Source organism: Colletotrichum abscissum (assembly GCF_030869225.1).
Source record: "Colletotrichum abscissum strain IMI 504890 chromosome Unknown Scaffold_30.1, whole genome shotgun sequence".
NCBI lineage: Eukaryota > Fungi > Ascomycota > Sordariomycetes > Glomerellales > Glomerellaceae > Colletotrichum > Colletotrichum abscissum.
In genome coordinates, this window is record NW_026850210.1 from 290,036 (window position 1) to 304,349 (window position 14,314).

Sequence of the window (14,314 nt, forward strand, 5' to 3'; positions counted from 1 at the left end):
GGATAGTCTTCCGTTCTCCAGTCTTCCGTCTCCATCTGGTGTCTTTTCCTGGTCTCTGATCGTTTACACCCACGACGACAGGATTAGTTCACCATCATCACATCGTCAAGATGTCCAAGCTTTTGAACAAGTTTGGCGCCTCGTCGTCGGCCACTGCCGCCGACGGTGACCACAGAAAGCATGGCGATCTCCCAGCAGCGACGACCTACGACAGCGAAGTTGGTGAGTCTTCTTCATGATGATGGTTGCGGAGCGCACTCCGTTGACCGAGCTCTGCCGCACAACCGTCAACTTGCTAATCAATCATCCCAGGCCGCATCGAGCACGCCCGCGAAAACAAGCGAAAAATCGGTGTCACCACTGCCATCTTCCTCATCGTCAACCGTGTTGTCGGCACCGGTATCTTTGCGACACCCGGCACCATCTTTGCGCTCTCTGGCAGTGTCGGCCTTTCACTCTTTATCTGGGTTGCCGGCATGATCATCGCCCTCGCCGGTACCGCGGTTTATCTCGAATGGGGCACCGCAATCCCCAAGAACGGAGGAGAGAAGAACTACCTCGAATACGTCTTCCGCAAGCCCAAGTTCCTCACCACGGGTCTCTACACCGGATACGTCATCCTGCTCGGCTGGGCTAGTGGTAACTCTGTCGTCTTTGGCGAATACATTCTGCACGCCGCCGAGGTCGAGGTCGACCGCTGGAACCAGCGCGCCATCGGCCTGGCTTGCATCACCACTGCCTTCTTGATCCACGGTCTCGCCCTCAACTGGGGTCTGCGCCTGCAGAACCTTCTCGGAACTATTAAGCTGGTCATCATTGTCATCATCATTCTTTGCGGCTTCATTGCTCTCGGTGGCCACGTCAAGCTGCCCGAGGAACAAAAGCCCAAGAACTTCCAAAACGCATTCGAGGGAACCACCGGTAGCCCCTACGGTGTCGTCACTGCTCTCTACAACGTCATCTGGAGTTACATTGGATACAGCAATGCCAACTATGCCCTCAGCGAGACCAAGAACCCCGTCCGTACCCTCAAGATCGCCGCGCCCGTCGGTATCATCACCATCTCCATCCTTTACATGCTGGTTAACGTCGCCTACTTTGCCGCTGTCCCGAGAGAGGAAATCCTTGAGGGTGGTCGACTTGTGGCGGCGTCCCTTTTCCGCAATGTAATGGGTGGCACTGCCGAACGTGCTCTTTCAGTCTTCGTCGCCCTGTCCGCTTTTGGCAACGTTCTCAGTGTCATCTTCTCCCAGGGCCGTCTCGTCCAGGAGCTCGGTCGCGAGGGTATTCTGCCCTGGTCGCGTTTCTTCGCCAGCAACAGACCCCTCAACGCCCCCTTGGCTGGTCTCTTTGAGCATTGGCTGATTTGCGTCATCACGATGCTTGCTCCCCCTCCTGGTAAGAAGAACTCAACCGAGCTCTGTGTCATGATGCATACATACTAACATACCTATAGGCGATGCGTACAACTTCATCCTCAACCTCATCAGCTACCCCCTCGCCATCATCAACGTCTTTGTCGCTGGCGGTCTTGCTTACCTGTACCTCAACCGCAAGGAATGGAACTGGAACCCTCCCATCAGCGCCAGCCTGCCCGTGGTCATCTTCTTCATGCTTAGCAACATCTACCTCGTCATCGCACCCTTTGTGCCCCCCGAGGAGGGCCAGAACGTTTATGAGAGCCTACCCTACTACCTTCACTGCGTTGTCGGTATCGCTATCATCGTGGCTGGTGGTCTCTACTGGGTTGTCTGGGCCAAGATCCTGCCCAAGATTGGCAAGTACGAGTTGGTTCGCGAGACTGTTGTCGATGAGATTGATGGCTGGGAAAGGAATGTGTTCTTCCGCAGACCTTATGGCGAGTCTGTTCCCTCGGAGCGTCATGTTGGGTCTCCAGAGCCTGAGGTTGCGAAGTGAACGCGTCTACGGTCAGATTCTGCTGCACAACCGAATCGTGACTTACTGCATTGCGATCATTACATATTGATTCTGAGGATACCCTAGTAGCATAATTTTATACCTTCTTAATATCCCACCCTTAGCACACCTAGCAGGTAGACCGTTCGATCATCTTCCCGAACCTTCCGCGAGCCTAGCATCAACTTCCTCAGAAGAATCTTGTCCAGACTCATGTGTGTATTAACTGAGTAAGCTCGAAGGGGCTGATCCCCCGATCAGGCTGTAGAAACCGACTGGACACCCACCTCTTAACCCAGCCTTCCACGCCCTCTTAGACTCGAGGCTCAGCTCAGTGGTCTTGTGCGACAGCGAACTCGATGCAGGCAAGGCTAGAATACGAGATTACCTAGCACTAACCATGTGTGGCACGAAATGGCTGCGCCAAAAGAAGAACCTCAACGCAATAATATGCGAGTAAAATGCAAGTTGTTCAGGCTTATGTGAAATGCGCATCTTCTTGTTTCACCACGACGGTCTTTACCCAATGAGACGTTCAGGCTAAGCGATAGGTCATCTACTAGAGGTCGGCTCCAAGCCAAGCTGAGATCGTACTTCCGGGGTGCAGCTTGACACAACTCAGCTGGAAACGTTGACGAATGATAAAGCCAGGTCCAATGAAATGCACAAATTGCGGCAACAGAGAATCCTCGCTTGCTGTTTCATTTAACTATTTACATGTACATAACAGACGGCCAATTTCCAGTCCTGTTTCTCTCTTGCTCACATTGCACACGTGAGCATTCCGACGCTTATGCGATGGCATCAGTGCAGCCTGCTCCGTTGGAGCCAGTCCTTCACCAACTCGTCAATAACCTGGCCGAACTGACCAGAATCCTGTCTGGTCAGGAAAGGTCTGAACACGCACAGAACAAGCAACTGGTCGCACAGAATTCTCCAGAAACTAAGAGCGATGTGGAAATGTCCACACAATTACCACTCGAGGTGGAAACAATTTTGTGTGCAACGCCAGTCGCCGCCTCTGACCTAAGAGAAGCAGTCGTTCCAGTAGAAGGCTCATCGGACGCAACACGAGGTGTCCATGAGAGTACTACAGCATCTGAACCGCCGCTAGAGATCGCGCCACTGCAATGTGGAGCGCCAGCTACCAATCCTGATATCTCGACAGAGGCTGTTCCAGCGAATGTCTCAACTGACAGACCGCCAGACACTTCTGAGAATACCGCAACGCCTGCGCCACCACAGCTCGATGATTCTAACCCCCCCGAAGATGTCGTTACAGTAACGGGCGCTCCATCAGAAGACTCTGGGAGTCCTGTAGTGTCTGAGCTACCACAACCCGATGCTATAGTTCGCTTACCAAGAGATCTGGATGAGTGGTTCGTCAGCCCTCTTCCTACCGGCATTCGCATGAAGATATTTCAAGCTGCCGGTACTTCATTTCTCATGAGTCATCCTTTGTTTGGTTTCATGACATTGAAACTGAACTTGGAGAAAGCTGGTGCTTCGACATCGATTCTCGAGGAATTCACGGAAGATCCCCTCCGCATAGGCCTCTGGGAACAGTATTTTGAAATCGCATACACACAATACACGTACTACGTCAGAACTAAGTTCCAGTTGGTCGAACTTCCAGCCCTGGAAGGAAAAGATGCTCGTGAGCTCTATATATGCGTTAGATCAAGGATCCGTAGCTTTTGTCAGTCAAACTTCAAAACCATCCGTCATGGAACGCGCGAGCTTTTCGTCCCGGATGTAAGTCCATCAAGTTCCGGAGGCGCGTGCTACTCCGTGGATCAGTCTGGGACACCGTTTCTCTCCAGTCAAACGGTTCGTTCAACACCCTGTAGACAAAAGATATCGTGAGGTTCTCATACTAATACTAACACTATAGGATCGGTTCGAGACACCATTGGGTAAAGTTTGGTACGTTGAGATTGTTTGTTTCCCTCCTTAGCACATTGGCGCAGTAAAATGATAATTGTCAACGGAACAGGATGGTCAAGTCGCGTGTTCTTAGGAGATCGACATTGAGCATACCAGTATTGGCCTCTCTATCAAGTTGGCTTTCACCTGCGAGCTCGGAACAAATCATTGAAATCATTTCCTCCTACATACTCCCTCGCCACATTACGACCCACCGCCGTTCTCAATGTCAAACATTTGCACGGCCATCTGATCCGACGGGAGCAGGTCGAGGATCCATGAGACTTGTCTTTAGCATAAGCTACTGGGTTCAGTTGATACATTTCCCGGACATAGAGGATCAGCAAACACATGAGGAAGGCATTCTGCTGTGCAGAGAACTTGGGAGTATTTTTGGGCCACAATATCCCACAGACCCGTCTGACAGCGACTACACTCATCAACAGGCTCGACAAGTTGGGCCTGGTTCGTTGACGGCTATGTTAGCGGCGAGCGTTCTTGGAGGAGCAGGAGGTTCTGGGATAGATCTACTCTTTTCCATCTTCAGACGGATCAACTCGGTCCCACTGGCAAAGTATTCGACATTGAGACAGACGCGGACCACGGTCAACGGGAAGTGGAGAGACATTATGTCGGATGAACGGAGATCTACGGTCCTTGAAAGGAGATCAACCGTGGTGACTACTCTGGACGAGATTTCGACAGGTTCAAAGTACACAACCGTCATACTAGCTGATGACAAAGTGGAACACAACCTTTCTCCAGAATCATTGAGTAACTTAGTGAGAAATAGCAAAGGGCCTACACCACCCCTCCAGCCTTCTGGAATTTGCCATCATTTGCTCATTATTTTCACAATAATGGGTACCTGGGAGCAGCGCTGGCATGAGATATTGGATGTCATTGAAGCTGGAACGTCCATACAGGTTAGTTAATATTTTCCTAAAGTCTTTTGACTTCCAGCTTAGATGTTACCTACTTACCTTTATGCCGTTCATGGAAGAACACATTGGTGTACACACCCCACTACTGCAAATAATGTTGAGTGCTTACTCAAGTTGTCGTAGATGCATGAAATCCAGGACACGCATCGGCTGGACGAATTGATGTTCGATCGGTCATTGCAGGTATCCAAAAGATACTTTTCATTGCTTCAATTCCTCAAGCTTGCCTCGAATTCTCTGGAAGAAACAGCGTCCAACTTCGGGGCAAATCACAGGCACTTCCTCGAAGCAGTGTCCTCTGCTACTCAAATCATACATGACGACGAATTGAATGGCGTGAAAGAAAGCTGGAAATACGTCGCCGAGTCCATCAGTGCGTCAACTAAAAGGCTTCAGGGTCGTGTCAATCAGCAAATAGAAGACCTCAAGGTGCATCAAGAAAGCGTAAGCAACATCATCCCAGTGAAGTTTCATTTTTCATGTCTTCGAGAGCTCTCGCTAAATCATTTAGATGTTTAACGCAACATCTTTGCGGGAGACCAACAACGGCATGGCGTTGAACAGATCTGTTTACGTGCTTACTGCCTTTACGATTTTGTACACCCCCATTGGGTTCATGGCGGTACGTGTTGTATATCAACTGAGCAGCTGGCTTGCAATCGCCGGTGGAATACTGACAATGCTCTCAAGACGTTTTGGGCGCTTCCATTTCTGAACAGTCCCTCCGATGGTGGAAAGCCAAAGGTACCCGACGGATTCCAGGAAAGCTTTATCACAGTACCCATTCTCACATACTTCATTGCCTTTGTTTTCTGTCTCTACCTCGGCTCTTCACGGTTTCGCAAAATCTCAACCCAAATTGTCCTAGGGTATCGGGCGTACCTGTTTGATCTCTTTGGCCCTGTCAAGTACATCTGGGATGTTCTCTTAAAGTTCACCGAACCCTTCCGAGTTGCAATTCGAGAAATCCATCGGCAAAGGGCGACGGTTAGCTTCAGCCCAACCCGAGCTCGAACATGGACTCAAGGTATCACAGGAGCGAGTGGGGACACGAACCAGACGCAGCAACGAACCGAAGGGGTCTGAGTTTTAGATGACTGGTGTTATCAAATACATTTGCCTTTCTACTAGGACAGATCCTGATGCAATCGACTAAGATCATGCTTCGATGGTGTACCTTGTAGAAGACTTTAGCTCAGTCAAGGGTCGTTGGCTTGTTCTGTACGGACACCATCGATCTGGCACAACAGAGAATTGCCAGCCGCTTGAGCTACCCGCTAGATCCGACGACGCACTAACGGATTCAAATACATGTTGCCTGCTTAAACAGAACGATTTTCTTGAAATGATCGACTATTCAAGTGCTCTTAGGCACGAAACATCTTTTTGCTCGATGCCTTGCAACACCAACACTGCGTGAGATATGTCAGCAAGCAGATCTTACACGAAGCATCCATAGAAAGGAATTGAAGTGAACGATGTACCTGCACGGTCATTTGTACGCTGGGATCAGAACTCGAGGCAATCCAGCAGTCGGCATCGTTTTGGCCGGACCCAGCAGGGCAGGGAAACCCGCCAAGCTTGCCCTTTGCTTCACAGTCTGCCGTTGAGTCCTGAAGGAAGCAAGATTAGATATGTTTGCGAACCGTGACAGCTTAATGTTCGGACTAACGCAGTTTACTGTCTCTGGCTGGCATGTCACAGGTGTGATACCGTTGTTCTGGGCAATCGATCCTGTGGCAAGGAAGGAAAGCAGCGTGATGCTTACGGCGAATGAACGCATGGCCTTCTGGGTTTAGTCTGGGTGATTGATGGTGTCTGGTAGAATAATCTTAGGTACCTGACTATGTGTCTTGGCTGAGTCGTGATCCTAAGTTTCGAATAATTCACAAGATTGTGTTCAATAGGCGTATTCCGTTGGTGGATTGAGGACCTCTTTATCTACAAATTTCGGACATTTAAGGTTGTGTTTAGATATTGCGATCTACGTCAATGATGCTAGTTTGGGGCGATTTGACGTTGTTTTCAAACCAGAGACTTAATCAATTTCTGACAGTGAGCTCTTGAGCAGGCCTCGAAGGGACGGCGAAGCCTTCATAGGGCTGCTGGATATTATAGAATATTCTCCACGCCAAGCGGGCTATCAATCGTTCATAGGCTTAAGCAGGGGCCCATGTATGAGTTTTCTGAAAGGCAATTGGGTAAGTTAGGGAGGGACATCAACTTTTGACTCGGTTTCGGCGGACGAAATTCTTCTTGAGTCAGGTTTCCCCAGTATTTTACTATAAATGACTTTTGCTTGAGCCACGGCCAAGACAATGCATCAGCTGATAGCCAGCAGGTGTCGGAAAGGCAGGCGTTCCCACGAATTCTCGCGCTGATGGTAGACTAGGACAACGGCTTCAAAGCTCTGATTCTTAGGACCGGATGTCGTAGGCAAGAAATGGGCAACCGGGCGATCTTTCCGTACCGACTGGTTGTACTGAATCAATGACCTTTAAGCTCGCTTCTTCAAAGGCCAAGCGAAGGCCCCCAACGAAGAGCAAAGCATGAAAGAGCCCAAGAACAAAATGAGCGACTCATAACGGCCCATCCCATACCCTCCGCTCACCGGCTTGGTTAATAATCCGGCAGTAATCGGGCCGGTGGCCAAGTTCCCGATGCCCTTGCCAAACGCCATCATGCTGTACACAGGCTGCGGGTCGTCGGAAAGCATCGCCCCAAACTTTGGCCAGTTGATGAGGAAGCCTCCAGCAAACATGCCAAAGACGAGTGCAAAGATGACTAACAGCGGCAGAGAGTGGGCGAATCCCCAGAGAGTGAAGGCCGCCACCGCCGACGTAAAAGAAGAGACGAAGATGAGCATAAAGACGTTGTTCGTGTGGTCGGAAAGCCATCCGAAACCAATCTGCCCGAAAACGGTTGCCAAGTTGTGCGCTGCCAAGAGAAGCGCCCCCATGGTACCAGAAAGCCCGATGGCACTAGCGTAAGAGGGCAGATACAAAGACGGGATGTAGTAAGCGAAACCCTGGAACAAGTTCGAGAGTGCGAAGCAGTAGAATAGGGGCTGTCTCAGGAAGCTGACGTCGAACATGCGCATGGCACCGTGAGGGGACGGCGGCAGTCGGCCCTTGATCATGTGCAGAATGGGCGCAACCCCAAGGAACTGAGCGACAGCTACAGCCCGGAGCGTAGTCTGGTATCCATACTTGGACAACAGTACTTGCAGCAGGAAAGGCATCCCAACACCGCTAAACCCGCCGCCGGCGTAAAGAACGCCATATGCAAGTCCGCGCCGGGCGACGAACCACTCGTTCAACATCCGCAACACCGGGAAGTAGAGCATCAGAAATCCAAAACCGTACAAGACACCCTGGGTTGCGATCAGCCCCGCGATTGAGGTGGCAAAGGACGCGCCGATCAGAGACGCGACGCACATGGCCCAGCCGACGACGACCATGTGCTTCTGGTATCGGTGGAATCTTTTCACCACAGGCGCAGCGAGCGGCGCTCCGAGGAAATAGATACTCGTGGATACCGTGCCAATGACAGCGATATTGGAGTCACCCTCAAATTGTGGTTGGGAGGAATAGTATTCCTGAAAGACACCAAAGGTCAAGGGAAATCCTGGAAAAGTTAGTGACACCGCCCCGTCAGACTCTTCCGGAGAATTTGAGGGAAAATACCCCATAGAAGTGCCTCAATAACGAAGCTGGAAAGCAAAAACTTCCATGCTGCAGCCCCCTTGTCGGTCGGCGGCATAGTGTGGATCAAGGTGTTTCCGTCTTCCTCATCACTCTGCGGCGGCGCCGAGGCAACCGCGCCGGAGTTCGGCATCGGGCGCAGTTCAACCGACATCTTGACTGAAGTACCGGGACGTTGAAGATGCGTCGTTCAGTACAGGCCTCCCGTCGAAACGCTTTCGAGATGCACCTTGAATTTCTTTACATCCCCCGTGGGGTAGTCTAGGTTTTTATGACAAAGAGTCTTGAAAAACCGACACCGGTGCCGGACCGGGACGGCTTCCGGTTGTGGGGTAGCAACACTGGGTCAAGAGTCATTTTCACATGAAAGGGCGCACGCCTTTCCTAGTTGGTGAGGTACTTTGGTCGTTTTGAGTTATGCGGTCTAATAAGTTTTGTAAAAGTAATTGTATTGTGCGTAATAGGATTGAAGTCTCGGACTTTCTGTTCTTCGTGTTCTCTACCGCTGTTTATTGGGTTTTGTTACGATAATTAGTCGTCGAAGTTTTGGTGTCTTCAATTTCTCTGGAGTTGAACAGAACTTGGATTTCGAACCAGAAAATCTCCCTTATCACGTCAACCACCAACCGACTGTTCAAGTGATATTTCGACACTCTCTGGTGCGAGATATTTGGGTGACTATTCGAATCATCCGCCCCGAAGCATAACCTAATCGCTCTTTTAGGTCGGCGGCAGACTTGGACATTGTACTTGACAAACGCGTTCTGCCAGTTGATAGAGACACCACTATACTCTATTCAAGCAGCAAGTTTCGGAGGACACTTCTCAGCGTTGAATCAACAAGATGGTGTGCTATGAATCATACTGAGTAATGGGATCTGCGTGCCTCCAATTGGTTAAAACACCAGTCCCGCAATCCTACAATGTGCCCGATGCAGTAACATAAGCTCGCTGGCCGACATGACGCATTGGACCCTTCTTCGGGCGCAGGGGTCCTTGCACTGTCAAACGACGCCCTTTGGAGGTTTCCCCAATGAATAAGGTACATCCACCAACTCAACTCATCAACCCACATATTTGTTCAATATTCGTTTACAATAATACAGAGCTCGATGGAAAAATAAATAGAGAGGCGCACACACTGGTTTCGAGGTTTGAGCTACGAAAGTCGCGCGCATCCTGATCAGAGCATTTACTGCCGAGTCATTTGGATTTTGCAAGTTTCAGCACAACTTCACAAGTCACATCGTAGTGCTCCATCGCCGCCACGACATCCCATCGAGTAATTCAGCCTCAGCATGACAAAGACAAGCCTTTTCGAAGACTATGTGGTCACCGATAGAGGCGGCGTGATCGAAAATAGACATGCAGTCCACGCTGCAGTCGTCGACGCCGATGGCAAGGTCCTCTATGCAGTCGGCAACCCTTCACGAATGACGCTGGCTCGCTCCGCATCTAAGCCAGCGCAAGCTCTCGCAGTGCTTGAAACCCCGGGCTTCGACAAGTACGGCTTCGACGGAGCTGATATAGCTTTGATGTGTGCATCTCACAACAGCGAAGACCGGCACGTCTCGAGGGCAAAGTCAATGTTATCCAAGGTTGGGGCGCAAGAGTCGGACTTGCGGTGCGGCGGTCACCCTTCAATCTGTCCAGTCGTGGATAGGTCCTGGATCAGGGTTGGATATACGCCAACCGAGATTAACAACAATTGCTCTGGTAAACATGCGGGCATGTTGGGCGGCGCGGAGGCTCTAGGTGCGAGTTTCGAAGACTATCACCTCCCTAGCCATCCGATCCAGGAAAAGGTGAAGCAGGTTGTTGAAGACTTGAGCGGGCTTGACGGTGACGAGATCAAGTGGGCCATTGACGGCTGCAATCTTCCTGCACCCGGGCAACCTCTCTATTCGATGGGTCGCATGTATGCTGCCTTTGCCGCCGCCGCGGATGCTAATGAAGAGGACGGAAGCGTCCAACCGGTGAGAGTGAAACATATGTCCGATATCTACAACGCCATGGCGACGTACCCTGAGATGGTCGGCGGAGAGGGGCGTTTCTGCACTATCCTGATGGAAGCGTTCGAAGGCAGTCTTATCGGCAAAGTTGGCGCAGACGGATGTTACACCATCGGTATCCGCGCATCAGGGTCCACGAAGAAGCTTGGCGCGGAGGGGGCCGTTGGCATTGCAGTTAAAATCGAGGACGGGAGCCTCGAAATCCTCTATGCTGCTGTTCCTGAGATACTGAATCAGCTTCGAATTGGGACGCCAGAGATGCGACGTAAATTGGTGAGCTTCCATCACTTGAAGCGTACCAACACCATGGGTGTTGAGACGGGTCAGGTCACACACGCCTTCAGCGTTCGCCGCGTCGATTGAGTTGTATTACGGGCCCTTTTCAGTGGTAGTGTACTTCTCAAAATAGTAGCGATGGATTGATAATAGTCATAGAGGGTTGCTTTCTCTCACTGGATGATACAGCAAGATAGATGAGTTCATATTACCAAGCAATTGCGGGGTGACTCACTTTCACCTATTATGAACATGAATACCTCCTCAGTGAAGTGAGGTTGTATCCCAATGTCTTTCCTCCATTGAGTGAAACCAGCGGCCCGGGTTTAAGCCTGGGGATGCAGAATCTGAGGGACTGAAGTTAGGCCGACTGAAGTAAGCAAAGCTTCGCAATCACATACCGAAACATGTGTGCCTAGCGCTTACTGGCACTACACTCGAATGCCCCTCGTCTTATTCCCGTTTGCTGCGCGCCAGGGTGAGTCGATGCATCCCCGCACGCCATGGTACCTACTTGAGGAGCCACTGAAGACCAAAGTAAGGTAAGTGATGTAGTGATGTAGTAATCACATGCGTCTTGCTTGGTCTTGAGTGCCAGCATAAACTGGATCACACCCTGTCACCGGCAGTGATAACACGTCCACACGATCAGCGGGCTTTTCTGTGAACCTCGTAGATTGGCAGTAATCTGAGGGTCTGGACTGGCGAAATTCAGGTGTTTGTTAATCATGGTCGACGGGAAAGCCTCGAGACTACCGCCAAGCCCAAGGGGCTTACTTAGGTCATGATGCTATACGAAACTCGCAGATGATCTATATATCCAACGCTTCCCCCTCATCCGCTTGAATTCAATTCTTCTTTCATAATCATATTGTTTTCGACCATTTATTACACAGTAAGTCATCGAAATTACCTCATTTACATCACACATCATGTCTTCCATCGCCAGAGATGACAAGACCTCACCGTCATTCATCCCTCTTGCCGGCGTAGCTCAGGACGGCTGGTCAACGGAGAATGAAGCAACGGCAACGTGCCTCTGTGGCGCCGTTCAGCTCTCATTTGTAAGATTCCACATCAATTCATCCCATAACACCAACCCAAAGTCCAAGAATCATCGCACTAACAGCCCCTATCAGCCAACCCAAGGCCGCGGCCTCCTCAATCGCTTCATCTGTCACTGCACAGACTGCCGTAAAATCTCCTCCTCAATGTTTTGCTCCAACTTCTCCGTTGCCGACAGCCACCTCCGCCACATCCGCGGTAAGGAGAACCTGAAGTCTTTCAGCCAGTCTCGAACCATCGCGACTGGCAACGATATGGCAAATCACTTCTGCGGCACCTGTGGCACGCTCATGTACCGCGTCAGCTCCGGTATACCAGGTATGAGCATTCTCAGGCTCGGTACTGTCGATGATTTCCGCCTCGTGGAGACGAAGCTCAGGCCGCAGGTCGAGCAGTTTATCGACACGCGCGCATCTTGGTTGAAGCCGGTTGAGGGCGTCATGCAGTTGGATCGGATGCTTACAGCACAAGACATCAAGAGTCTCTTATAGATGATCCATATTATTGACTATGTTGAATGCTGCTCAATTTGAACGTCCATGTGTACTGAAATGGAAAGGCAGCGGCCTCAAAAGTCCAGACTAATCGAAAATGTGTACACATTTGATCAAAGCCCGCATCTCCCAGTGGTATCATACTGCTACATGCTCTTCCCTCTTCATAATTTCACCGGTCTTCTGATTCTTCAGGTAGAAATGCACCTTTTTCCGTGGCGGAATCGTGGCTTCCGGCGGTTCTCGAAAGTTCATCGCAACTATTCGTCTATCTTCGGGCACGAATCCACCACTGCCTTCATCAGAGGTATCGAAGGCGTCCAACTCGATGATATCGCCGAGAGCGATATTATGCTCAATCTCAACCACCCGCTTTGCGATAGACCATGCCAAATTCCTCTCCCAAATATTCCTTTCGGGCTGCATGAGCTTCTTCATCAACCTCAGGGCCTCGAGTCGCAGTCTTAGGTGGCGGCACCTGATGACCACCATGAAGAGGAGAGAGCTATAGCCGAGCTCGAGGACGCTTTCGGTTCCCCAGCCTGCTGAGGACTTGGACGCCTCTGAAGAGCCTTCCGCTTGTAATGCCAGAACGACGATGGCGCGGAATTTGTCCGTGTGCGCATCATACACGCACTCGCCTTCGTCTTTCTTTTCAGAAGCCAAAAGGGCAATCCTGGCCACAAGGTAACGAATGTCTAGCAACCGTATCATGTCCTCCTCCTTGCTGGTATACCTCTCCTCTTTCTTCATCTCCCTGTATGCCTTGTACCATGCATCTAGATCAATGAGGATGAATTGTCGAAGCCATTTCGCGTCTGGTTCTGGACCTTCCTTTCCGGTCTCAAGCCAGCGGTCGGTAATACACGCACATTCCATGTGCCGGACAAGGCGTACGTGAATCGTCAAGAGTCGAGCGTGAGCTTCTGCGACATTCTGAATCCGGTTGGTTGAGGTCGATATGGGTTGGCGCACTGTTGGAAAGGTCGTTGGGTTGATACCGTATCGGTATGGCGCGATGCTAAGCTGCCGCATGACTGGTGTGATGTGGTTCCGCAGAAAGTCAGACTCGTTATGTATCTCATTCAGGATGTTGATCCCGTGCCGGCAGTGAGTAGTGGCGTCTTTTGGGTTCCGACGGATCAGCTCTATGCAGATGAAAAGCACACAGATGAAGAGAATCAGCGCGCGGTCTGTCGTTGTGCGGAGGAGCTTGATCGCCTCGTTGTAGTGCCACACAGCAAAGGAGCTTGCTTCCCATGATCCGTTGCTGAACGTCTCGTACACGGAGCTGAGCGCCAGCACAGCATGGCTGGCCACAGGTTCTTGGTCCGACATTTGGATCACGACATTAGTCCAGAAGTATGAGTTGAGTGACCCAGCAAAGGCCGGCGCCGTAACCTTGCGGTAAAAGTCCATCGTCCGCTCGGCGTAGACAATGCTGGCTCTGGTCGGCTGTGAAGCCCGAATCGAAGTTGCGTTGTTCACGGGGCATGATCTCAAGAGTTGCGCCCAGGAGTACGTCGTCGTCGGCGGAGAGATGTAACCGTCACATTTGCGGCCGGTGGAGATGCATCTCGCGCAGGATGGACGCGCCTCGTCGCATTTGATTCGTCGGATCTTGCAGGTTGTACAACCCGTCTTTACTCTTTGTGTGCCTATTCGGGCCATTGCGGTGGTCCACTCAAAGGTTGACTAGATGGCCGTGATAGTTCAGGCGTGAAGCCATTCCATTACATCCAGCCGTTTCAACTAGGTCGTCCAACGAGAGGTGCGATATTGGTCCAGCTGAAAACACAAAGAGTGATAATGCGGGGGGGACGTACTCGTTATATCAATCATATAGATCTAATGATAAATAACCGGGGGCAACACAGATCCTGTGTAGAACAGATTAACTTGTCAAGGCTTAGAGATCAATCTTAGACTTCGAGGTTTAAGCAGCTGACCTGAACTAACCGCTTGAACCAACATCC

The 14,314-nt window shown here is 50.8% G+C and overlaps 7 protein-coding genes across 7 annotated transcripts; 4 read left to right on the forward strand and 3 right to left on the reverse strand.

Annotated features, from left to right (window-relative positions):
- Positions 1 to 110: 110 nt before the first annotated feature.
- CABS01_11202 (amino acid permease) lies at positions 111 to 1,917 on the forward strand (the record flags this gene model as incomplete). The annotated part of the gene is made up of 3 exons (XM_060544557.1): positions 111 to 222; positions 313 to 1,398; positions 1,457 to 1,917. 3 exons carry the CDS (start codon positions 111 to 113, stop codon positions 1,915 to 1,917), a joined length of 1,659 nt encoding a protein of 552 aa, XP_060397805.1.
- A 798-nt stretch (positions 1,918 to 2,715) lies between these two features.
- Positions 2,716 to 5,873, forward strand: CABS01_11203 (uncharacterized protein; the record flags this gene model as incomplete). Its single annotated transcript, XM_060544558.1, has 6 exons — positions 2,716 to 3,672; positions 3,812 to 3,860; positions 4,111 to 4,769; positions 4,911 to 5,231; positions 5,299 to 5,409; positions 5,478 to 5,873. The coding sequence occupies 6 exons, from the start codon at positions 2,716 to 2,718 to the stop codon at positions 5,871 to 5,873; spliced, it is 2,493 nt and encodes an 830-aa protein (XP_060397806.1).
- Positions 5,874 to 6,154: 281 nt separating this feature from the next.
- On the reverse strand, positions 6,155 to 6,570 carry CABS01_11204 (uncharacterized protein; the record flags this gene model as incomplete). The annotated part of the gene is made up of 3 exons (XM_060544559.1): positions 6,155 to 6,199; positions 6,272 to 6,400; positions 6,460 to 6,570. 3 exons carry the CDS (start codon positions 6,568 to 6,570, stop codon positions 6,155 to 6,157), a joined length of 285 nt encoding a protein of 94 aa, XP_060397807.1.
- A 714-nt stretch (positions 6,571 to 7,284) lies between these two features.
- Positions 7,285 to 8,645, reverse strand: CABS01_11205 (monocarboxylate transporter; the record flags this gene model as incomplete). Its single annotated transcript, XM_060544560.1, has 2 exons — positions 7,285 to 8,414; positions 8,474 to 8,645. 2 exons carry the CDS (start codon positions 8,643 to 8,645, stop codon positions 7,285 to 7,287), a joined length of 1,302 nt encoding a protein of 433 aa, XP_060397808.1.
- Positions 8,646 to 9,789: 1,144 nt separating this feature from the next.
- CABS01_11206 (uncharacterized protein) lies at positions 9,790 to 10,866 on the forward strand (the record flags this gene model as incomplete). Its single annotated transcript, XM_060544561.1, has 1 exon — positions 9,790 to 10,866. The coding sequence occupies one exon, from the start codon at positions 9,790 to 9,792 to the stop codon at positions 10,864 to 10,866; it is 1,077 nt and encodes a 358-aa protein (XP_060397809.1).
- Positions 10,867 to 11,711: 845 nt separating this feature from the next.
- On the forward strand, positions 11,712 to 12,335 carry CABS01_11207 (uncharacterized protein; the record flags this gene model as incomplete). Its single annotated transcript, XM_060544562.1, has 2 exons — positions 11,712 to 11,843; positions 11,919 to 12,335. The coding sequence occupies 2 exons, from the start codon at positions 11,712 to 11,714 to the stop codon at positions 12,333 to 12,335; spliced, it is 549 nt and encodes a 182-aa protein (XP_060397810.1).
- A 141-nt stretch (positions 12,336 to 12,476) lies between these two features.
- Positions 12,477 to 14,009, reverse strand: CABS01_11208 (C6 zinc finger protein; the record flags this gene model as incomplete). Its single annotated transcript, XM_060544563.1, has 1 exon — positions 12,477 to 14,009. The coding sequence occupies one exon, from the start codon at positions 14,007 to 14,009 to the stop codon at positions 12,477 to 12,479; it is 1,533 nt and encodes a 510-aa protein (XP_060397811.1).
- Positions 14,010 to 14,314: the final 305 nt, after the last annotated feature.